At 38.7% G+C, this 23,861-nt stretch overlaps 1 protein-coding gene across 8 annotated transcripts in view; it reads left to right on the top strand.

Annotated features, from left to right (window-relative positions):
• The window catches only part of UNC5D (unc-5 netrin receptor D), a 559,482-nt gene that overhangs the window by 519,996 nt on the left and 15,625 nt on the right, over nucleotides 1-23,861 (top strand). For all 8 annotated transcript variants that reach the window (XM_074383881.1, XM_074383880.1, XM_074383877.1 and 5 more), the window contains 3 exons: nucleotides 3,465-3,614; nucleotides 11,354-11,518; nucleotides 18,419-18,597. In XM_074383881.1, coding sequence (XP_074239982.1) covers nucleotides 3,465-3,614; nucleotides 11,354-11,518; nucleotides 18,419-18,597 — 494 coding nt within the window. The remainder of the gene's footprint in view (nucleotides 1-3,464; nucleotides 3,615-11,353; nucleotides 11,519-18,418; nucleotides 18,598-23,861) is intronic.

The raw sequence follows: 23,861 nt of genomic DNA, 5'->3' as shown, positions 1-23,861 counted from the left end.
TAAGCAGAGTTGTCCATACCTGGCTTGTCATCAGAATCATCCGAGAAATGCTTATAAATACCAAGGCCTAGCCCTGGTATAATACAATAGACTCGGGGAACTCTGTGTTAAGTACAATCCACTGTGTTTGAAGAGTATTTTAAAGCTAGTACTCAGGAGTCTATTTATTTAACTTTGAAGCCAATTGTGCCTTTACAAATTTATAAATACAATTATTAGTTCATTATTGGGCTTTTTCATTTTAATAATTGTTTCGATATAGAGTAACTATAATTGCTTAATATCTTGTACCAGATTACAAGACAGTGTTAATTGTATATTGTTGGCTCAATATGTGCAGATTTAAGGAGTAAGCTAATAGAGCAAAAAATAAATCATGCTGTATTTAAGTTTGAGGCCCTAGAGTAGAAATTTTTAAAGGGTATTCTTCCATGATAATTATAAGCTGATATCTATTATTAAAATTCTTAATATTCTCCATTCTGTGTTTAGACAGTATATTTAATTCTATGGCAAATATAGATGGACTTATGTCATCTTATACATATATCCTACACCGATGAAAAATTATTTATGGGACAGAGTTAATGACAGTCTGACTTTCACATGACTCTTTAAAAACATATCAAGCATACTAATAAGAAAAGGCAGGGAAATCTAAGAGAAAAACCACTGGATCATGATCAAGTTGCCCTGGTCTAGTCTCAGCTCTCCCATTAACTATGTGGTTTTAGGTAAATAACTTTCTTCAGGGGACTTCCATGTTTTCATCTGTAAATAAGGAACTTGGTTGTTCTCAATCTTAAATTCTCTTCTAAATAGAAAAATTCTGTGTAGTTTCTAAATGACAAGATAGTCTAGCACTACACTAAATAACACATGATCTTGGCCAAGTCACTTCATTTCTTTCAAGTTGTAGGTAACAACTACTTCATATTTATTAAGAAAAAATTAAATTTAAAGAGAAGGGTTTACTTGAGAGAGCCTAGTTCAAATACACTTGGAAGAGTTGCTGTTATACTAGGGCTTTAATATGGTCTTAATAAGCACATTTCTTGTTCCTACTTGTTTCTAATCTTTCACCAGAATTGCAAAAAGAGGTTAATATAGGTTAATATATTACCATATTAATTATTTTGTTTGACTATAAATAAACTCAGGTAAGGAACTGAGGTCTAAAGAAAATGATTTGCCCAAGACCACACAGAAATGTGATTAGAATTTTATGCTGCTATCTTCAGTTTATGAAATTGGTATTCTTTTGAGAATATGAAGTCACCCAAAGAGTTGTAATGCACCTTAAAACCGGAGCAATATTACTCAAAAATAAAATACAAAGTCCTTAGCATAGCAAGTAAGAATTCATTATGTGTTTTCTGCCCCAGATTTTCATCATCTCCAATCACACACTTTCCACCCCAGCCTTCCATCCCAGCTCTGTCTAGCCACCATGCCTGTGAATGTCCTGCTCAGCATCTGGAATGTCCTCTCCTTCCTTTTCAAGTGGCAAGTTCCTCCATTTATTTCAAAACGTGGCTCAAATACTGTCTCCTCTAATAATTCCCTGACTCCTTTTCCGATCTCCCCTCCCACCTGGGTCATGGTCACCTTCTGTCTTCCTTAACCTCCTGGGCATACATGTATAGTAACAGTTAGATACTATATTAGAATCAATGCCTAGTGTTCTGACCCTTTCTCAATATTGGAAGTTTCTTGATGGTAAAGATTGGTTCATTTCCACATGCCCAGTGTTCAGCTCCAACATAACTCTGATGGAAATTTAGTAAATCTCCAAGAAGGAACCAGTGACCAGAGACTGCCTAATGTCTCACCCAAGTAGGCATTCATAATTAATTTCCTATCCTGCCCATAGTGCCTCTTTTCTTCCATTCCTTGTAGCCCTCACCAGACATTGGCTACCACGTTATCATGTTCAACTCTGAAATCCACAAGATTATCAATTACCTAGCACTGTACTGTCAAGTATGGTCATTACGAACCACATGTGGATATTTAACTTTAATTAAAATTAAAAATTCAGCTCCTTCATCACTCTAGCCACATTTCAGGTGCTTACTAGCACCTGTAGTCAGTGGGTACCATAACAGACCATGCAGATATAGAATATTTCTACCATCACAGCTAGTTTAGCACAGATCCTTTGGCCCCAAGAAACACCCTTCCCACAAACACCACTAAAGAGCTGGAGAAAATGCCACTGATTTAGTCTTGGAAAAATATACCAGCAACCTTTTAGTAGTTCATGTGTACCTAAAGGATAAAACTTGGATGGCTGCTTCTTCGTCAGAAATGTTTTTGTTACTGTCATTCTACTTATGGACAAGAGACGGTTAAGATAACTGGTAAAGGTGTTTTTACTCATTGATAATTGAAATGCAAATCACACTGCCATGTGTGTACCTATGCAACAATCTTGCATGTTCTTCACATGTACCCCAAACCTAAAATGCAATTAAAAAAAAAGAAATGTATGTTTTATTGTGTTTACAAATGTATTTGTTTTCTACGAGCCTTTTTGTTTTAGAATCTGGATTATAAGACAAAGGATTTCAGCTTTTAATTTTTCCTAGCTCTTCAAGGAAATAACATGTCAATTAATGGTGATTTCAAAAATGGACTTTGGAAGCCTCAATCCCACACAGTCATTTATCATTTCACTGAATATGTATTTGTTTTGATATTCTGTTTGTTATATCATCTCTCCAATGTGATTCTAATACCACAAATTTGGAACCAATGAAGTGGTTTGCTCAACAGAATGTATGCGGATTAAGTTTGTATTAGATTGTATTATATAAAGATTTTTCAGTGAAAGCTACAGGAGTGTTTCCTCGGGAATTTGATTTCTGTTTTCCTGAGCTACAGCTAACTTGATAAACAACTTATTTTTCCTTGGCCTTTTGGTATGATAACTTTTACAAACATTACTACAAATAAATATGATACATGCACACTAGAACATTTATTTTAAGCCAAAAGAATAAATAAAATATAATGCCTGCATTTGTGAAGAAAAATTGAACCAGAGTGGAGGGGTGGCTGTTTCTACTTAGTGTGAAATATGATGATGTGTCAGGTTAAGCATTAATGCATCCCTTGATTATGGTCATAGCAGAGTGAAATTCCTACAGTTGTGGAAACCCAGCAGTATTACAGTTTGCTTGGTGGCAGGGGAGGTGTCTGAATTCTAAACAAAGGCACAGTGTGGTTCAAAGCCTAAGCAACACAAATTGTCTCTTTCTAACCAAGTACTGATCACTCAGCAGTGGTTAATCCTTAGTCCTGAACTTTGTGGGCTATGGAGCTGTAAAGAAGTATGTTTCTCCTCTACTGTCTGCCCGTTTGTGGAAGACACATGGTGGTGAGTGTGCATATCCCTAGACAGGAAATATATAAGCAGTGGGATGTTTCATTATTGATCCTCTTTTCTTTTTCTTCTATAGGAAGTGGTTTCAGATGAAAGGCATCAAGGTGGACAGCTCCTGGAAGAACCAAAGTTGCTGCATTTCAAAGGGAATACCTTTAGTCTTCAGATCTCTGTCCTTGATATTCCCCCCTTCCTCTGGAGAATTAAACCATTCACTGCCTGCCAGGTACTGGCCAAACGGGTTTCTCACAGAAACAGCTTTGCTTTAACTAGCAAGCATGTCACAGATCCCGGCAAGGGTCAGCTTGATTTTCCTCTTCCTTTAAAGGATGGATTTCATCTCAAAACTGTCACAGAAAAGTAACAGTTTGGGCTACACGCAGGGAGTGAAACATATTGTCATAAATTCACAGCATTCTAACAGGTAGGAAGAAAGATACTTGCACATTAGGTGAGATCACATTTCTCCTCTTTCCTGTTGGAATCATTGCTCAATATAGGTTGAAGATGCCAATTTAGCAACATAGAGCCAGGTTTATGGGTTTGTTTGCTTTTATTAAAATCAGTTCATTATGAGACAGCATTTTAATCATATTCAGCAATGAAGAAACAATGTCACTGAGAAACTTTTTAAGGGTGATGATTTTGAGTTATAGGGAGTTATGGCTAGCCAGATGAAAATAAGAGGTTTTGTCTTTTGTATATGAAGTACACTTGCTGCCAAATGAATTAGGCAAGATGGGAAGAAGAAATTTAAAAAATTGAAAAGCAAAGAAAAATCATGCCTTTCTCTTTTGAGATGGAGTCTCTGTTGTCCAGGCTGGAGTGCAATGGTGCGATCTCGGCTCATTGCAACCTCCACCTCCCAGGTTCAAGTGATTCTCTTGCCTCAGCCTTCCAAGTAGCTGGGATTACAGGTGCCTGCCACCATGCCTGGATAATTTTTGTATTTTTTACTAAAGATGGGGTTTCACCATGTTGGCCAAACTAGTCTTGAACTCCTGACCTCAGGTGATCCACCCACCTCAGCATCCCAAAGTGCTGGGATTACAGACATGAGCCACCACACCTGGCCAGAACATGCCTTTCTTAAGAATCCTTTTTATAAATATATAAAGATACTTATTATTGTACACATCTCCTATTAGAGGTTTTTTAAAACATTTTGGGGAGGCTCAGAATCTCTTTGGATCCTATTTAGTTACCGCAAGTACATGCTGAGCATTAAAAGATCTCTTATAAACTTGCGATCCTGCTGCTGAAGTCTATGAAAATTCCCAGTGACACGTATTAAAGTAAGCAGCTAGCTAGCCTACCATAGTTTCTGAAGCCAGTCATCTGTGCTTCAAGTGCTTAAGGACAGGATAGTTCCTTAACTCTGGAAAAGCTTCTGGTGGACTCACACCGATCTAGAATCACAGAATGCTTTCAGGCTTGTTTTGCCCATAAGCATAGTGTGTAGAATCCTGTGGGTTTTGTAACCTTCCATCCTTGCAGCATTTATTTTTTAAAAAAACTATACACAGGTATACCAGCTTGTCAGTATGGGAACAAGCCTAGTCACAAAGAAGCTCTGACTGCATCATGATGGTCAGAAAAAATTGCACCAACAACCATCCATCTTCTAAAATTTAGGATTTTTAAACTGGACAGGGATACATTTTTCTATTGACTTTTTAGACTTATTACCTGAGGAATTGCCTATCTGTCCAGTTTTAGTGCATTCAAAGACAAAACCATCTCTCATGGCCCTGAACATTTTTGAGGTGTGGGGGCCAGGGGAATATTCAGCACATTTTTTCTATGGAGAGAAGTTTTCTATGAATAAATATATTGTGTATGACATTTAAGGTATAGGTATCTTTGCTTCCCAGTAAGCAGTATTCAAAGTTTCTAGTCCAAATTGAACTTCAGAGTATTGTTAAAGCAAGCCCTGATAGTCATGCAAATTCCTCTGTATTAATCTTTATAGGTTATAAGGGCCTCATTTCACTGGATGTGATACAAGTGACTCAGTCCAAAGTGAACTATTAAGTTTAATGCTTGGAGATAAAAAATCAGATGAAAGAACCATTATCTTGCAGCATCACTTAAACAATAATTCTGACACCAGTGATACTGAAAGACCCCTAAGCCTCTTCTTCCTGGGGCTCTCAAGAGATTACTGACCTCAGAGGGTATAACAGGACCTGCCAAAGCCAGAGGATATTGGCTTTCAAGGAAACCCAGCAAGCTTTACTGCTGGGATGGGTTGGATTACATGGAAGTTGTGAACATGTATAAATATTTGCCTTGTGTAATTGAGCATAATTTGAAAGAGTCTTGGAAGGCTGAGAAACAATTTAATTTTCTCTGCATCAGGAGGCTTGCCACTGAGTTTATTTTCACTTCATTTTTCTTACCCCAAATGGCTTTCCGCTCTATTCCTCCTTTCTCTTCACCACCCCGACCACCAATTTTCTTGCCCCTCATCATCATTGAAATCCCTCAGCTTGTGTGAATGCATATTGTGCTTGGCCTAATGGCCATGCTGTGTTTGCTCTGGGCATTAGATGTAAGCACTTAGGGGAGGGTTTGTGTTCAGCCTGCTTGAACCTCATGTAGAACATCGTGTGCACTGACAAACTTGGCATGGATAATAGAGAATGGCTTTTCATTAGGGCTTAGTGGTTAGGAACTAACAGGGCCTGTTTCTTGCTATGTCAGAGAGCTATTGTAGAGATAGAAAATCACATTATTCCTGACATCGTTATAGGTCTCTCCTTCAATTGGTGAATCTCCCTTTCTTGAATTTCAACTCAGGAATCTCAGAGCCAACATATTACCAATTGGTACCCAAACTATTCTACTAGGAAACTTTCCTGTTTTCTTCTGGGAAAGGTGGAATTTCCCAGAAAGGTACAAGCTGGGGAAATACCCAGTGCATATAATGTTTTCCCTATCTGACACCAACGAACTGCATGAGAAATGTTTTTAGAATGGTGTGAGTTCAAGGTTGGGACCAGAGGTATGCCATGAGAGCCTGTATATTGAAAGACCAACTCGATTTTAAATCTTGTTGATTTAGGTTCTGGAGGATTAGTTTATGGATGTCATTGCTTACGAAGCCAGTTATGTTGGGTGAGAAGTCGGAAAGACTATGTCAGCTCTTCTGAGATCTCATTATGGTAGCAACCACTGACCTTAGTTCAAATAAACCTGAGGCCCACAATGCTAGTCTCCCCAAGTAAACAATTCATTATTCCCCATTTTCTTGTCAATACCTAAGATTTTACCATGATTAGGGTTATGTACTTTTCCCATCTGTAGAATTAGCAACCCTCCTCTGGGAGGTAAATAATTATACTTTCAATAAGTTACTGGGACCTGAGAGCACCTAAATCAGTTCCTTTTATTCTTGCTGGGACCTGACAGCTCCTAAATCAATTTCCTTTATTCCTTGCTGGCTGTGGGTTAGGGAAGCCATAATAAACATAATACAATAAATTAATAATTTATTTTTAAAAGCCAACAAAACACAAAGTCAAGTTGTCACCTCCCTAGGGTAAAAGCAGCTGTCTTTCCAACATGCTGTGTATCTTGGAAAACCCAGTGTCTGTCTCCTGCTAAGATATGATTTACATTCTCTCCATCTGCTAGGAACCTAATTATAATAGGAGTCAAAATGAAAACATTTCCGGAATTCTTTAAACACCCATAACTTTGCTACACTATCTCCTCCCATATTACTTTCCACATAATTCCTCTCCGCTCAGCAAGCTTGTTGGTGATTTTTGTTTTTGTTTTTGGAATAAATGAAAGTGAAGATGATTGCCCTGAAAACACACTAATCATAGTGCTTCTAATTCTATTATTTTAAAATGTTTTGTTGACTGCTATTGACAGCTGCTACTCAAGTCAACAATAAAAAAATATTCCTTTGATACTTTCTTAAAATCAGATTTTCAAAATGTTTGGATAGTGTTCAATGGAATGGAAAGAGAGAAGAGGGTTGTTTGTTTTTGTTTTTGATGCTGATTCTCATGTCTTTCTGCAAGGAAAAATTATCTCTGCAGTATGCATTACTTTTTTATATTTCTTCCAGTGTTTATAGTGGGAAATGTAAGGAATTTAGTAAATGATATCAGAGAAGACACACTTAAATGAGTGGTCAGTGTCTTTTTTTCAGAAGGCAAACAGTACTAAGGATTCGAATCAAATTGCAGAAAACATACATTTGCCTAAGAGCTGCATCTTGAGCACAGTTCTTTGTCTAGCCCTGAAGTCCAACTGCTTGCATTACAGTATGATAACCTGAATCTCAATTTTAGGAAACAAAAATTTCCTAGTTAGCTTAGCTGGGCAAAACTACCTTAGGCAAAAGCACCTGTGAACCTCAGAGTGCTATGTTATGGTTACTTTCATTGAAGCACATGGTGCAAAGCAACTCTACAAAAATTCACTGGTTTGAAGAGAGTTTATTTGAGGGCTAATAAAAATAATGAAGAAACAAGTACAGGGCACTAGATGGTGGAAGCTTTTGAAGGCCAGGCAGGAGATGGAGTTCCACACAGCAGGCATCAAAGGACCATTGTGATCCCCCAAGCAAAAGACTCATGTAAGAAATGCAGAGTTCCTAGGTGACCTGGTCACATCAATGCCTACCCCCCATCATTAGAGATAGAAAAGAGACCATAGTGCTATTTCCTGAATAATTCCAATCAACTGCCTTCTGTTTGCCTCTCCAATTAAGCTCCAACCCCCTCATTTGCTCTATCTAGTAGAATTTGAAGGCAGGAAGACTGGGAATAGGTAAATACAGTTAGCCATGATGAAAGTGTAACATCAACCAGAATATTAGAGGAGAGTAAAGATCGGAGAGAGATGATGGCAATCAGTTTCCAAAAGTTACATTTGCCAGACAAGTAAAGACCAAACAAGATTATTTGTAGTGCTTAGGAGTATCATACCAGAGATTGATAATAATGAAATAAATACCAGAGATGAAGTTTTTGGAATCCTCCACAGGGAGATGGCAGTTGGGGCAAGTGTGAGCATATGGGATCTTGAAGAGTGCAGTAGGCAGGGAGAGAAGCGTAGGAGGCTGAGGTGGAGGAAGGACTGCCCATGGTTTATAAAGTGGAACAAGGCTTAGGAGAATTAGGAAGAGACTCAGATTAGATAACAAGGAGAAATGGCAGAACTTGTAAGTGCATATGATGGTACAGGTGAAAAGTCATTTTGGAGTATTTTAGAGAAAATGACTTCCTATAGGCATTGCCAGGAGGTCCCACCAATCAGAAATGCCCTCTGCTGCAGGATCTACCACAGGAAGAAAAGAGATCATAGGTAAAACCTTTTTGTATTAGAGGAAAGTGGGAAAGTGTTATCATTAAATGGACGTGTGTTGTCAGCTGATGGTACAACCAAGTTTTCCTCCAACCAAAAGCATTCTTAGTGATCATTAGCTTGGTGCATCTTCCAGCATTTTCTAGGCAATAACTTCCCTCCGGAACTCACTACTAGCCCCTTTAAGGGTTGCCCAACTCACATCAGTTTCTAACGTAACATTTTCAAATCAAGAAACATTGTTTTCATCAAGAAAACAGAAGGCACTCAAGACATTTAAAACTGAGATGAAGGCCGGGCGCGGTGGCTCAAGCCTGTAATCCCAGCACTTTGGGAGGCCGAGGCGGGTGGATCACGAGGTCAAGAGATCGAGACCATCCTCGTCAACATAATGAAACCCCGTCTCTACTAAAAATACAAAAAAAATTAGCTGGGCATGGTGGCGCATGCCTGTAATCCCAGCTACTCAGGAGGCTGAGGCAGGAGAATTGCCTGAACCCAGGAGGCGGAGGTTGCGGTGAGCCGAGATCGCACCATTGCACTCCAGCCTGGGTAACAAGAGCGAAACTCCGTCTAAAAAAAAATTTAAAAAAAATAAAAAAAAAAAAAAACTGAGATGAAATTTAATTAAGTGGTTTATGTGATTACAAAACCACTATGGGGAGCCAAGGTGACAGAAAGCCACTAGTGGTATTAGAAAACCAGTCAGGTCAGGAATTTCAGGAAAGTACACCAGCACTGAAGCAGTGGATTCTCCAGGGAATATCCAGGAGCCCCTGCACACCTTTCTTGGGCTGTCGATTGAAGCCTTCCAGTACGCCCGTTAGCTGGGCTGTGATGGCCTCTGCACTTCCTCTCCCTTCCAAATCTAACATGAGTACCTCTTATGGGAAGAATGGAAATGGGAACTCCTTCCAGCAAGGGAGTCTATAAAATGCAGTTTTGAGGCTTCCAGCCCCTGCCACATGGAGAAGAATAGAGAATGGCAAAGATTCGAGTTCCATACTAACAGCACACATCATGCACAGGAATGAAGTCCATGAAATGCCAGATCATTTCCCCCCTATAGACCTTCTCTGCATCCTTCTTGAAATTCCACTTTTCCTTTGGTTCTGGGTTAAGAACAAACAAAACAACCCAGAAAATTCTTACATTTATTGCTGAGATGCATGGTAGAATATTTGCTTTTGTTATATGTCCTATTCCCTTAAAGCTAACTCTCCTCTCTTCAAATTCAAAGCAATCTAAAATCCATCCATCCCTCCTCCCTGAATCTACCAGAAAGTATCCAACATAAAAATCTGTGAGGATTCCTATAGATAAAATTAGGAAACAAGGTATCTAAACAAGTGTTCACATAAGGGCTCAGGAATAACTAGGTAACTCATAGCTTCTCAAAGGGAACAGATCATTTTATTCAGGCTCTGCAGTCTCATGACCTGTACTGGCTTCATCACCAGTCATAGTTCAGGGTTCCAAACTTCCAGACTTGATACCTGTCTTGCCACTTTTCAGTTCTAGTATTGCAGAAAACTATATTTTAGCAATAGGTAAAGGAGCAAACTAATAAGAAATAGAGGAAAAAGTGAGCGTGAGGATTATTAGAGGCATATGTGGTCATTGCCAAGGGCCAAGCCACATTTGAGTAGAAAGGAGAGAGACTTTTTAGTACATGAAAAAATTTCAGTGATTAACATCTACTTCACATTATTAGACACAGTCTGGTAGTAAGCACTGGCTAATACTAGGAAACATGAGTAATTACAGATTTTATAAGTTCCCTTCTCATTGACTAAAAGATACTTTTGCCTCTTAATTGTCTATAAGCCCCTTGAGAGTGGGGAACTGAATCTGTTATTGTTTCTTATTGTTTACCTAGTATGGTGATCATTAGCAGGCCCTTTATATATTATAGTTGAATGGACAAATTGAGGAAATGAAGAATTGACAAACTAGATCACTCTGGGGTGACCCTGTATATGTGTTTATCTGTCTCTCTCCCCACCCTCTGTCACTCTCTCTTTCCCCTCCTCCCTCCCTCTCTCTCTTTCCCTGGCTGTGTGTATATGTGTGTGATTTTGTACTAGGTATTAATTTTTATGTTGGATATATTAGCAATACTGCGTTCTCACAATTCTGCATGAGTTTGGGGTATGGGGTTAAGTTTTGGCCAGTCAGTTCCTTAGCATAATTTTTACCTAAGTGAAAAGATAACTTCCCACCCCAGACTAAAGTAGAAGCATGGCCTGTAGGAGTCTTCCAAAGGAAAATATTTTCTAAGTGGGGAAAGAAAAATGATAATTTTTGATGGCATTCTAATGGTGTGTCACCAAGTGAAAGCTGAGCTCTTGCAGTGTGTTTTTGGAATTCAAATGTTATCATTTGGAATTGATATTAATTACTTTTGTGCTCCTTGGCATTTGCTGAAATGTTATTTCTACAACAATTCCACTAAAGTTGCCTAGGCAATTATCTCCACTGTGATCGTTGTCATCATCACCATCATCATTGCTTTAATCATCATCATCATCATCATCATCATCATCCTCCTCCTCATTGCTTTAAGTCCCTCCTGTGCTAGTTCATCTCAGCCGGGCTCTGCACACCATACCTCCCTTCTCTCCCTCTCCCCTGCAGGAAGTTCCGTTCTCCCGTGTGTGGTGCAGTAACCGGCAGCCCCTGCACTGTGCCTTCTCCCTGGAGCGTTACACGCCCACCACCACACAGCTGTCCTGCAAAATCTGCATTCGGCAGCTCAAAGGCCATGAACAGATCCTCCAAGTGCAGACATCAATCCTAGAGGTGAGTCCTTGATCTACAGGTCATTTGACCCTCTTTCTGAAGGATGATAAGAATAATAAAGCTATCCCTACCAGCCGTGCTATTCAGTTTCTTCAAGAGCTTCAAAATGCACAAACTCTTAATCTTCATTACTGATAAGTAAAAGTAAACCTTGTTTCAGGCCAAGGACTGAACTAAAGGAGGTAACTTTGAGGAAGGCTTTTGATACACAAAATAGCAAGAAGCCCCTCTCAGTCCACAGCAGGCTAGGATTATCAGGTGAGATTCATTATAGAATGAAGCCAGATGGTGCAGTTGAGATACATGCCACAAAGAGGCACAAAGCTACCCTCAGACTGTTTTTCTACTGGTTCTGACTAGTTTCCCAGAAGTCAGTTGCCCTATATGTGTTATTTTATCTCCAGCAACTGGACTCCCTGTCTTACCGTTTCTCATGCCCCCCCAGGCTTAGAATTCTGTACATCCACATTTCCATTACTTCATTCCAATACAATAATATAAGAAGGACCTCATTCTACAAGGTAAGGAAATGCAAGTGCAAAGAGAAATAGGACTTCATCCAGGTCAGATCAGTATTGTAAGGTGGAGTTAGAGTAGCAGTCAAGGGAGGATTCACTTGAGCATTTTTGAAAAAAGACATCTGATTTCCGCCATGGCTCTAATTTGTGCTAAACCACCAAGTGACTTCATGGGTTTGAACTTAAGCTTATAAAGTAGACAATAGCCATCCTTCCTGAATGGGATAGAGGGAGAGATTAGCAGAGGGATTGTGATGCTTTTCTTTGACAGTTTCCAGGTCATTCGAGGCTAGTGCAGGAAAACATGCATATTTTGCTCACTTATAGGATAAATATATACATATACATACATATATGCATTTATTAATATAAAAATACATATTTATAAATTTAGGCTTGGTAGAAGATTGAACACATTTATATACATGTTATTCAATTTCAGGGTTTTTTCTTGGAAAATTTATAGCTGTAGAGCATTATTCCTTCTCACTCTTCTCATTTGAATTCATTGTTTATGCAAAATGAGTATTGCTAATTCCCCAAATAGTTTTTCTAAAGAGTAGACGGCTTTCCAAAGGATTGTGCCTTAAAATTGATAGCTGTCTAAATTGACATGTTTATGCACTATTTGCATTCATTATTGCCAGTTAGCATTATGTGCTCAAGTAGTTTTGATGGCGAAGGTAGATCTGGAAACCCGGGGTAGGATAATTTTAGGGGCTCTTTCTTGAACAGTGATGGTGTATTTCACACGATATGTTTCAAAGTAAAATAAAAATTGTAGGAAGGTTTTAAAAATAAAAAGAAAATCCTAGAAGAGCTGGTATTCAGAAGGTAGGTATGAAATGGCATCACATAACATCTCTCATCCAAATTGCCCTAGATGTCTGTTAACAGGCCAAATAAAGAGTTCAGGTTTAAAGGTTTTTGTTGGTGAACACATGCAGATATTAGTGATCAATGTGTGCTATTACAGGATGTGGTAGGTATTTTTGCTCCCTGTTTAATAAATTCTTAAAGGTGCTTGAAAGGAAAATTAGCTAATAAATACAACCTTATTGTTTATTCTCCAATTTCTTTTCTAATGCTTTACCAGTTTACAGTCACTTAGAAATGCCTTGCAGAAGATAACATCTCTTGATAATGAGAGGAAAGTATCAGAATAATATTTCAATATTTATTGTTAGGCTATAGTCATCCAATTTGAGGGCTGCTACATTTTGGAGGCTTTATTAACCCTTTGATCCTTTTAAGGATCACTTTATTAATTGCTTCAAGCATTGCTGGAGAATTTGGCCCAGGTTGTCTTCTTCACTTTGTGATAAACTGTATTTCCTAGACAAGCCTAATTTGCTCTCATTTTTTATGTCAAAAGGTGACTAATAACTTCAGTAAGCTGCTATATTTCAGCTATCGTTTCATTTGCTTTTATATTGGTCATACAGCCATCAAAACTCTGTGGGTTAAGTACGAGTACTATCACAATTTGACATGCTATAAAAGTCTCAAAGGCATCAACTTTCTTGTCCAAGATCAAAGATCATGGAACTCATAAGGAAGTGGAGCCACAGTACTCAACTCAGAGACCTGACTTCAGGATCAAAGTCTGACTACACCACTATACTACTCCTTGATCCCAATCAAGGCCGTCTAATGGATTAGCTTTAACTGTGGGCCTTGTTCATAATATGACTTCTCTTTGGGGGCTCAGGTACTAGTGACAAACATCATAGCATCAAGTAATGATTTCAAGTACCTGAAAATATATGAAAATTAAGAAGTTCTTTCTTCAAAAGAAGAAAGGATGAGATGTAACCATCTGTGTGATGGACTAGAACAGTTCATTCTATAATAGAGATCCTACACATAGCTCTGCCAACAAATGGATGTCTTAGTTGAATGATTGCTCAAACCCATTTAATCCTGGGATTGCTGGACTCACAGGAAAGACATGCATCTGGTGACACATCTGATGAATAAAAACTGTCCTCTTGGCTGGGCACAGTGGCTCATGCCTGTAATCCCAGCACTTTGGGAGGCTGAGGTGGGCAAATCATGAGGTCAGGAGATTGGGACCATCCTGGCTAACATGGTGAAACCCAGAATCTACTAAAATACTCAAAGTAGAAAAAATTAGCCAGGCATGGTGGCAGGTGCCTGTAGTCCCAGCTACTTGGGAGGCTGAGGCCGAAGAATCACTTGAATCTGGGAGACGGAGGTTGCAGTGAGCCAAGATCATGGCACTGCACTCCAGCCTGTGTGACAGAGCGAGACTCTATCTTAAAAAAAAAAAAAAAAAAAAGAAAAAAAGAAAAAAAGAAAAAAGAAACCTGTCTTCTTTTCCCTAAAAATGACTTAATTTTTTGGTAAATGGTTTTAGCAAAAGTGAAGATGCAGAAAGTGCTGAGAAATTGGGACAACCTGGGGAAGTGCCAGATACATTCTAAAATTCTAGACACAGGTCTCTGTCAGTGAGTTAGGAATAATAGATCGACTTTTAAAGTGCATCACACTTCATGTCCCCTAGGCAGAAAAAGACTACATTTAGGTGATTTAATATGTTAGTAAGATAAATTAATCAAATTAACATTTATAATATATATAAGATTTAAGATTTATAAGATACTTTATATCTGAAATACTGATTTTATGTATTAATAGCAGTAAGATACCTATCTTAAATACTGCTTCAAATATTTAAGTCAATGCAGTAATCATCCTTACTGAAGGCATTTGATCCTTCATGTTCAGCCTCATCCCTGACATATCTCTTCATCCCTCTTATCTACGTGATTTTTCAAATAAACCCAGTCCTTCATATCACCTTCACACTTAAAGTTATTTTTGTGAACAAGATAATATATCTTTTTTTTTTTCTTTAGAGTGGTCATTATTGTATCAGTCTTTAGAAGCAAGTTTTTCCTCTTAAATTTAACTCTATGGAATTACCTAATGATTATTGCCAATCAATACTCCAATAAACCAAGAGTATCAACAGTCTAAAATTATAGACCTGAGTAAACAAACAGTTTTACAAATATTGAAGAGAAGAATCCCCAAGTAATTTATTTCATCATTCCTTATTAATGTTACATTATTAAAGAATCTTTTTTTTTTTTCAGTATAAACAACTTAAAGGAAGCTTGCATGCTACAATTTTCCCTTCAAGCATTTCTCTTATCATTTTTTTTTAAAGTGTTGGAAGTTGGGGGATAATTTGTCTGTTACAATAGACAGAATAGTTGGAATTTCTCATTGATTTACAAGTCCCTTAGCTTACCAGGTAGCAGCTGCTTATCTCAGATGTCCAGAGCGTGAAAATCTACTGTGCCTCTGCATATTAATTTAAACAATCAGAAAATGTGATGTATCTACAGGATTCTTATTACTTGGCCCAGATGTCCTTTAGAATGCATCATAAATGTTACATAAAGTATCATCCTTATGCATGGAAAATATTTAAATTTGAAAACTTTAAGAGGGAAATGGGGACCCACTTATTAACATGTCATAAATTGAAAAGTTACTTGTTTTTAGACTCAGTCTTATATAATAGTTTATTCACCTTCAAATAAGACTACCCTGTTCAGCTTTTTCTGAAGATATCATGCATCAAGGTGTTTTTTCTTCTGCCCACAGAGAAGAGAGAGCTTGGTCAACAAGTTTATGGGTACCATGAGGGCTTTCAGAGGCCAATTCTGTCTCTTGGGATCCTTCAGCAAGGGCACTTCAGTGTTTAAGTTTAATTGATAAGCTATGTCTTTGGCATTAAGACCCTTTGGTGTCATTTTACACTGACAGCTACCATGTTAGCTTGCATAGAATTAATAGAAAAAAATCCTTCCAGTTTCTATCATAGTCTTAAGTCAGAAAATATGCAAGGATACTATTCCTATTTGATTTGCATTTTTAGAGGCTAGAGGAAATGTTACAAACCATGATAAAAATGATGTCTCTTGTAACCTATTTTAAGCAGTAAGAAGCCGAATTGGTTCATTTTACAACCATTCAAAATATCAGAACAGAATTGTCCACTCTGCCTGAAATAACCACCTATCCACCTAATTTCTATTCAGTTAATGCCTACTTATATTTCAGGCCAACTCAAATGCCTTCCCCGTGAAGTATTTCCTACTGTACTCACAAAACGTTTTCCGTAACCACCTAGTACTGTAGATTTCTTGGCACTTGTCTTGAAACAGGGTGGTATGTTGAAATAAGCACTGTTACAGTTGTTAGGATATCAGAATTATAGTTTCACCTATGTCGATAACCACTTGGGTGAATTTTTCCAGGTTTCATAACCTCTGTGGAGTCTATACAAATGCAAAATAACTGATTAGGAAATTGGGGCTGAGATACATAAGGTAGCATCCAAGGTCACTGAACCAGGAAGTGTTGAGTTTTACTCCAAAGTGGGGCCTTTCTGGTTCTAAAAACGATGTTTGTGTTACACTACGACAACCTCAAGTACTAGTATAGTTTGACAAGCATTGTTTATTCCAGGAACATAACTAAAACCAGTAAGAAGAATCTGTTTAATATGATAACATGTACTTTGAGGTTCTAAGAAGAGCATGTGATATTCAGCGTTTCTCACATGTGCATGACCATGAAACTGCCGTTTCTTTTAATCTCTTCTGAGATACCCTTTTGGAACTGGTGGATTAAGGCATTTTGTTTCCAAAACAGAGCCCTTAAGATGCAACTGTGTTAAATAGTTACAGAAAAAGAAAAATTTTTATTAATCATTAATGAAATTTCTGTATCAACCAGTTTTCTCATTTAACAGATTTAAGAAACTCTATTTTCAACCTACCAAGTCTGATAGATTTATACTTATGTGAGCCTGGCTGCTGGCTGAAAAAGGCCACCATGGCTGTGGTGCCCACATTAGGAATAATATTTAATAATTGGAAGAGGCATTAGGGCAGGATTTCAGGGAGGGAAGGCAGGGCGTGTATTGACTTGGGGGGCACAACAGGCAAGTTTTTAAGGCAAGGGACAGCTTCTTGGAGTTTAAACAGTTCTAACTAGTCCCTTTACCCAATCCCAGATCTGATGCTTTAATTACCCCTTGAATTAGTTTTCTTTTGCTACGTAACAAACTACTACTTTAGAAGCACAAAACAACACTTACTTATTATCTCACAAGACTGAAACCAAAGTGTTGGTGAGGGCATGTCCTCACCTGGAGCTCCGAGTCCTATTCTAAGTTTATTCAGGTTGTGGGCACCACGTTGTTCCTTATAGCTTTAGGACTAAGGTCCCCATTTTCTTGCTGGCTATTGGCCAGAGGTCACTCTTTACTCCCAGAAGCCACCCACAGGTCCTAGACACATGGCCCCCTCTATAGGAAGTTCACAAAGTGGCTGTTTGCTTTCTTTTAGGCCAGGAGAAAAGGTGCCTCCAGACACGAAGCGCTATCTCCTATCTCATTTGAGGACCACCTGATTAGGTCAGGCCCACCCAGAAAAATCTCTCAATTGATTCAGAGTCAACTGACTAGGGGTGTTAATTATATCAGCAAAGTCCTTTTGTCTTATGATCATGGAAGTGATTCAATCGGCTATTTTTCCGTCCTTAAAATTCTGTTAGTCCACTTAAACTTATTAGCAACCATTACAGCCTGGCACATTTCTGTTGGATTTCATGTTGGAGATAAGGATTAGTACTGAAATGACAAATTCTTACTGGACAACTTTAAACCAGAAGCAGATAGGCAGGCAGCAGGCAGAAACCTTCCTTATTGTACCACCATACAAGCTGGCTATGCATTACTTTGACTCAAGGCTGGCTCTGTTATGCCAAAGCAATTTAATTCTGAAATAATTTTAATTTTGAAATAAAGATATTATAAAAGCACACAATTTTAGGACTAGGGGATAAAAAACATAATTAAAGGTAATCAACATACAATCATACCTTTGTAGCTTTCATACATTTCTTAGCTCCTTTAATCAGCCTGTTCATCATTGGTCAGTTATGACTATCAGAGGGCCATTCCTTACTCTGAACTGAAATCTGTCATTTGATATCTAGAAGCTGAATCTAGATTTATCCCTGAGAGCAGAAAAAAAAAAAAAAAAAGTCTAATTCTGTTCTCACCTGATAGCTCTTTTAATGGTGGAAGCTGGTTATTGTGACTCCCCTGAGTGGAAGAGGCAGTTATAAATTTCCAGTACACAATTTATTAGGCTACTAGAGAAGTTCTTTACTATCTTAGAAGAAAGGGGAACTTATCAATGTATTTTATAGAGTCCGTCACAACAGGCAAGCATTTTGTGCATGTGTATTAACTCAGATTTTCTTAAAAAATAAAAGCGTTAATCAGGACTGCTTTTAGATGGATCTGATCATGTGTTCCTTATTTTGTTTATAGAGTGAACGAGAAGCCATCACTTTCTTTGCACAAGAGGACAGCACTTTTCCTGCACAGACTGGCCCCAAAGCCTTCAAAATTCCCTACTCCATCAGACAGCGGATTTGTGCTACATTTGATACCCCCAATGCCAAAGGCAAGGACTGGCAGATGTTAGCACAGAAAAACAGCATCAACAGGTAACTGGGGGTAACTTCTGGAGGGTGATGTTACTAAGTAAATTTGGAAACATAAAGTAGGCTAAGTGTAACCATGTAGTTTCTGAGACCTAATATTTTTATGCGTTCCTCTGGCCATATTTCATGTGTGTTCCCACTAAGTAAGTGAGAAAAGATCAAGAATTTGACAGTTGGCTAAGCATAGTGGGTCATGCCTGAAATCCCAGCACTTTGGGAGGCTGAGGGAGGCAGATGGCTTGAGGCTAGAAGTTTGAGACCAGCCTGGGCAACATGGTGAGACCCCATCTTAAAAAAAACATAATTAGCTGGGAGCGGTGGTGTGCACCTATAGTCCCAGCTACCTGGGAGGCTGAGGAGAGAGGATCACTTGAGCCAAGACTGCACCGCTGCACTCCAGCCTGGGCAACAGAGTGAGACCCTGTCTCAAAACAAAACAAAACAAAAAACACCTTGTGTGACATTTCCTGTTACCCCATTCTGCCTTTGGCAACATTATAGAAAAGCCCTGCTTTGGTTCTTGTACCATCTCTAGTTTTGCAAATTGAGTCACCCAAATGGGGACTTAGATTATTTTATCTTGGAGATTGTGAGTGAACAGAACACTTTCTCAAGCTAGTGATGCAGAAACAAGCACATTTTTCACCTCTCCTCTCTACTTTCAGGTAACCTTAAGCATGCTTTAACCCTTGTGAGGACATGCTCAACCTACAAAGTCAGTTGCCTGAATAGAAAAAAGGAAGTTTGAGGATAACTTTTGAGTCAGAAGCCAGAAGACGTGAAATAAGCTGAAGCTTGCCTAGGCACTCTGTATGGGCATGCTGCTAAAACTGACACTGCTCATGACTGCACTAACATTTGTAGTTGAGTTGAGAGTAGAATAGAGAGACCCATAATGGGCTTTATTACTAAACCCACTGTACGCCCCAAAATGAATAGAAAACACCTTTTATTTCCCTTTCCTTTGGTACTATGTTTTTCCTTTGAGGCAAAGCCTTATTTTCTTACTGTTCGACTTGCTCTGTCATTTTCAATTTTTGTTCTTTATTTTCACAGACATCCTACCTGACTCTTTCTTCTCTGAAAGGGAGGGTAAATGTCTGTCAAGAAGAAATGGAGTGCTTACTGTCTGTTTCATAGAGGATCGGAAGCCAAGAACTAAGGGCACAACTAGAAATCAGTCACAGTCAGAAAAGTCAAGACAGAGGCATTGCTGCAAGAGAAAACTGAATTTACAGAGACAGGCAAGCCCAAAAAGAATAGACACATGTTTGAAAAGGCATATATCAAAAATGAAATAAAAATGTGTGAATGTACAGGGGAAAAAATTAGGTTGAATATTTCCCAGCAACTTTGACAAAAGATGAGTTGTCTTGTATATACACAATCAGTGAACACCATGACTGTGTCAAGTTCCCTTTCTGATCAACATGGATACAAAAATGAAAAATGAACCTAGAAAACATCATGTGGTTAAAAAAGAACAGTGAACAGAGACTCAAAGATCTACATGGCAGCTGTGGTTCTGCTACCAATACCAGTCTGCCTAATGAGTCACTTACTATCCCTGTGTTTCTTTTTCTAAAAATGCAATTGACTCTGAACTATGTTAAGTCTAGTTCATGCTGGCTATAAAAGTTTATGATTTTTTAAGTTACCATTTTAAAAAAATGGTCACAGAATACCTGTGTGCCCATAGATGCTGTCATTAATTTGCTGAATGAGTGTATGCATGTTCCTACCTTATTATGTTTTATTCTTCATTTAGAGTAGACATAAGAGAACTACAGGGAGTACCTCCAAAGTCATCAGTGTCTGACCTTGCACAGTAGTGAAAATGCATTTCATACTGGGAGACTAAGTTTAACAACCTTTTGTTTCTGGGCACTAATGAGCCGTCTATGACTATACTGGAGCCAACTCCCCGCTTCTGTGTCTGGGGTCATAAAAACCTGAGTGCTCCTGTGCATGTTGGTTTACTTGTTTTTGTTTTTCTCTAAGATCCCATCTCCAGGAAGATTTTTTTGACATAATTCATATAACCTATTACATGGAAAATTTCTAACACAGTATCCAAAATATGTGGATTCTTAATAAATGCTGATTTTTCCCCTTGACATTTCCACAATTAGCAGCAAAATTAGAATAGCACAAATACGTGGAACCTACTTCTGTCTTTAAATCTTATATAGTCAGGCTCATACCTATAATCCTAGCACTATAGGAGGCCAAGGTGGAAGTATCGCTTGAGGCCACAAGTTCAAGGCCAGCTTGCACTTAGGGAGAACCCTGTCTCTACAAAGAATTAATAAATTAGCCAGGCATGGTTGTGTATGCCTCTTGTCCCCACTATTTGGGATGCTGAGCCAGGAAGATTGCTTGCACCAGGGAGTTTGAGACTGCAGTGAGCTATGATTGTGCCACTACACTTCAGCCTAGGTGACAGAACAAGACCCTGATTCAAAACAATAATAATACTAAATAAATGAAAATCTTATAGTGTCAACATACCAATTTCACTGAGTGTCATTCTCTACCTTTCTCTTTAATCTCCAGCTTTACTCTCAAAAAGCAGTCAAATTATGGAGTGAAAATGATTTAAACTAAGGGCTAACAAATGTATTTTTTCTATAAAGGATCAGACAGGAAAGAGGTCAGGCCATATGAGATCTGTTGCAACTACTCAGCAACTATTAAACTCTGATGCTGTAACAGAAAAGCAGCCAGAGAGCGTCTGTAAACAAATAGATAGGACTGTGTGCCGGTAAGCTGTATTCACAAAAACAGAAAATGGCCCCTATTTGGTCCTGCAATCTGTAGTTCGCTGACCTTTGATTTAAGTGAATCTGCCTTGAAAAACTTCCATAGGATGTTGTTGGCTCTATCAGGATAATACCTGGAGCTGAGGCTTCTCATCCAGCTCTGTCTTAAGGCTGACGTGGTTACAGCAGAGCTGGCCACCAAGATACTTGGAGAATAGGAGAAAACTACTCACAGCCACCTTGCACTCTGTTAGTTTATTCTATTTTGCAGAAATTGTCAAGCTTCCTTTATGTTTTGAGTACTGTCCCAAAGACAAGAGGGATTTGGGGGGATGTAATCCGTCACAACTTTCCATTGTTAAAATCCCAAACCACTGTCTTTGCTCTCTTATGATTCCAAATGATATAGTCTAGAACTAATAGTAAATGTGTTAAAACACTGAAATCTAAAGTTGTCTCTATGCCAATATTATTGAGTAAGAAAGCCATGCACAGCTTGGGATTTCATCAACCCTGGGATCACAAAAAGATGATCACAGAGTACACACACAGTCAGTCATTCTATTCAGGCAGTTCACCTACCTTGATCTTGAGACAGCACTTTCGCCTGACTCTTCCCCTCCATTCAATTCCAAAAAAGTGTTTAAAAGCTAGTAAAGCTACCACCCTCAAATCATTAAGGAAGACTTTCAAAACAAGTGGAAGAAAACATTTGCTTTTACTTTATTGCCAGTGAAAATGTTTTCTTACCCGCCTTTTGGTAAATGCAAATGTAACTGATGATAATATGCCTTTTTGCCAGTCAGGCCTCTACTTGGATCTGAACACAAAGGAAAAGACAGGGAATGTAAAGTAAAAAGCTTAGCAGTCGATGAGAATGCGAGAAATATCAGTAGTGTGCTCTGTACGGCTGGCAACACAGGTGGCCTTGAAACCCGCCTGGCATATGGATCACACTAAATAAGCTATACAGACTCGCAAGGGATGTCAGAGATAACAGTTGCAGTTATAGATTCTGTGAACAAACTTTGCCTATTACTCAGAGTTCATACTTGCTGCATTTCAAAGCTGAGATTGCACATTTATTCTGAAAATTCAGCCATAGTAACTCCATTTCAATGCTCCTGGCTACCTGTGATTGGTAGATGGGTAGAACTGTGAAATAAGGAATTGCTCATGCAGCGGGTAGGTGGTGGGGATCCATGCAAAGGACTTAACAAATTAAATGTTGGAAACTAATTGCTTTATGGAGAAGTGTTCCCCCATATCTAATCTTCCATGGTGCTTTGTATTTTCTGTGATACTTCTTATTTCTTAATTACAGTTAATCATACTGAGAGAAGACTATGTACTTGGGGGTTATTCAATAAACACTTCTTTAATGAATGATATTAACTTCTTCACAGGAGAGTGTTTTTCTGTTTGGAGATGGAGTCTTTCTCTGTTGCCCACACTGGAGTGCAGTGGTGTGATCTTGGCTCACTGCCACCTCTGCCTCCTGGGTTCAAGTGATTCTCCTGCCTCAGCCTCCAAAGTAGCTGGGATTTCAGGCACTAGCCACCATGCCTGGCTAATGTTTGTATTTTTGCAGAGATGGGGTTTCACCATGTGGGCCAGGCTGGTCTCAAACTCCTGGCCTCCATAATCTACCCATCTCAGCCTCCCAAATAGCTGAGATTATAGGCATGAGCCACCGCGCCTAGCCAGGAAAGTGGTCCTGACTCTAAAAACCTGCCTTCTAATAGATAGAATTGATATGAACAAGCATCAGGAGATCTTGAAAGTGAGTCTTAAAACAGGCTACATGGCTGATGTTGTGGAAGATTCCTATCTTTTCCCTCAGGTATGAACAGTACCTGAAATTCTACTATTAGATGCCTCCTAATTTTCATATTCCAGAAACCCTTGTGGAAACACAGCCAGCTTGACCAAGTTGCTATGGGAACAGATTCATGAGATGGGAACAGATCTATGAGATACGGGCAGATGAGTAGAGGGAGGTCTCCACAATGGAAGAAAGGATTCCAAAATGGAAAGCAGCAGATAAATGACATCTTATTAACAGTTTTTCCCAGTGCCCTCCCAATACTATATTTGTTTGAACATGTATAAGCACTCGCCATGGAAAACATATTTCTTATTGGTCTGCTAGTTAAAACGTTTCAAACATACTTTAGATTTAATGGGTTACGGTGTAAAAACTGTACACATGAAATTCCTCCTATCTCATGGCTGACATGCTGTGCTAGAATTTGTTTCCAATGAAATCTTTTAACATGAGAAACAATCTTCTCACACTGAGGGGCTCTCTTTTCATTTCCTCTGTCCATCCTATAAGGAACAGTGAGATGGCCAGAGAGCTGAGGGAAAGGATAGAGGAAGGTCGCAAGGCAGCTTTGCAATCTGTTTCTGAATAGCTGTGGAGAACTCACCTGAGGTAGAAGAGTCCTAGAGTCAGGTTTCTTTGGAATGAAAGAAGATGGGAGAGAAAGAGAGAGGGAACAA

This window comes from Saimiri boliviensis, chromosome 13 (genome assembly GCF_048565385.1).
Source record: "Saimiri boliviensis isolate mSaiBol1 chromosome 13, mSaiBol1.pri, whole genome shotgun sequence".
Classification (NCBI taxonomy): Eukaryota; Metazoa; Chordata; class Mammalia; order Primates; family Cebidae; genus Saimiri; species Saimiri boliviensis.
The sequence above is the reverse complement of the archived record's forward strand: the minus strand, read 5'-3'. Positions and strand labels throughout refer to the sequence as shown.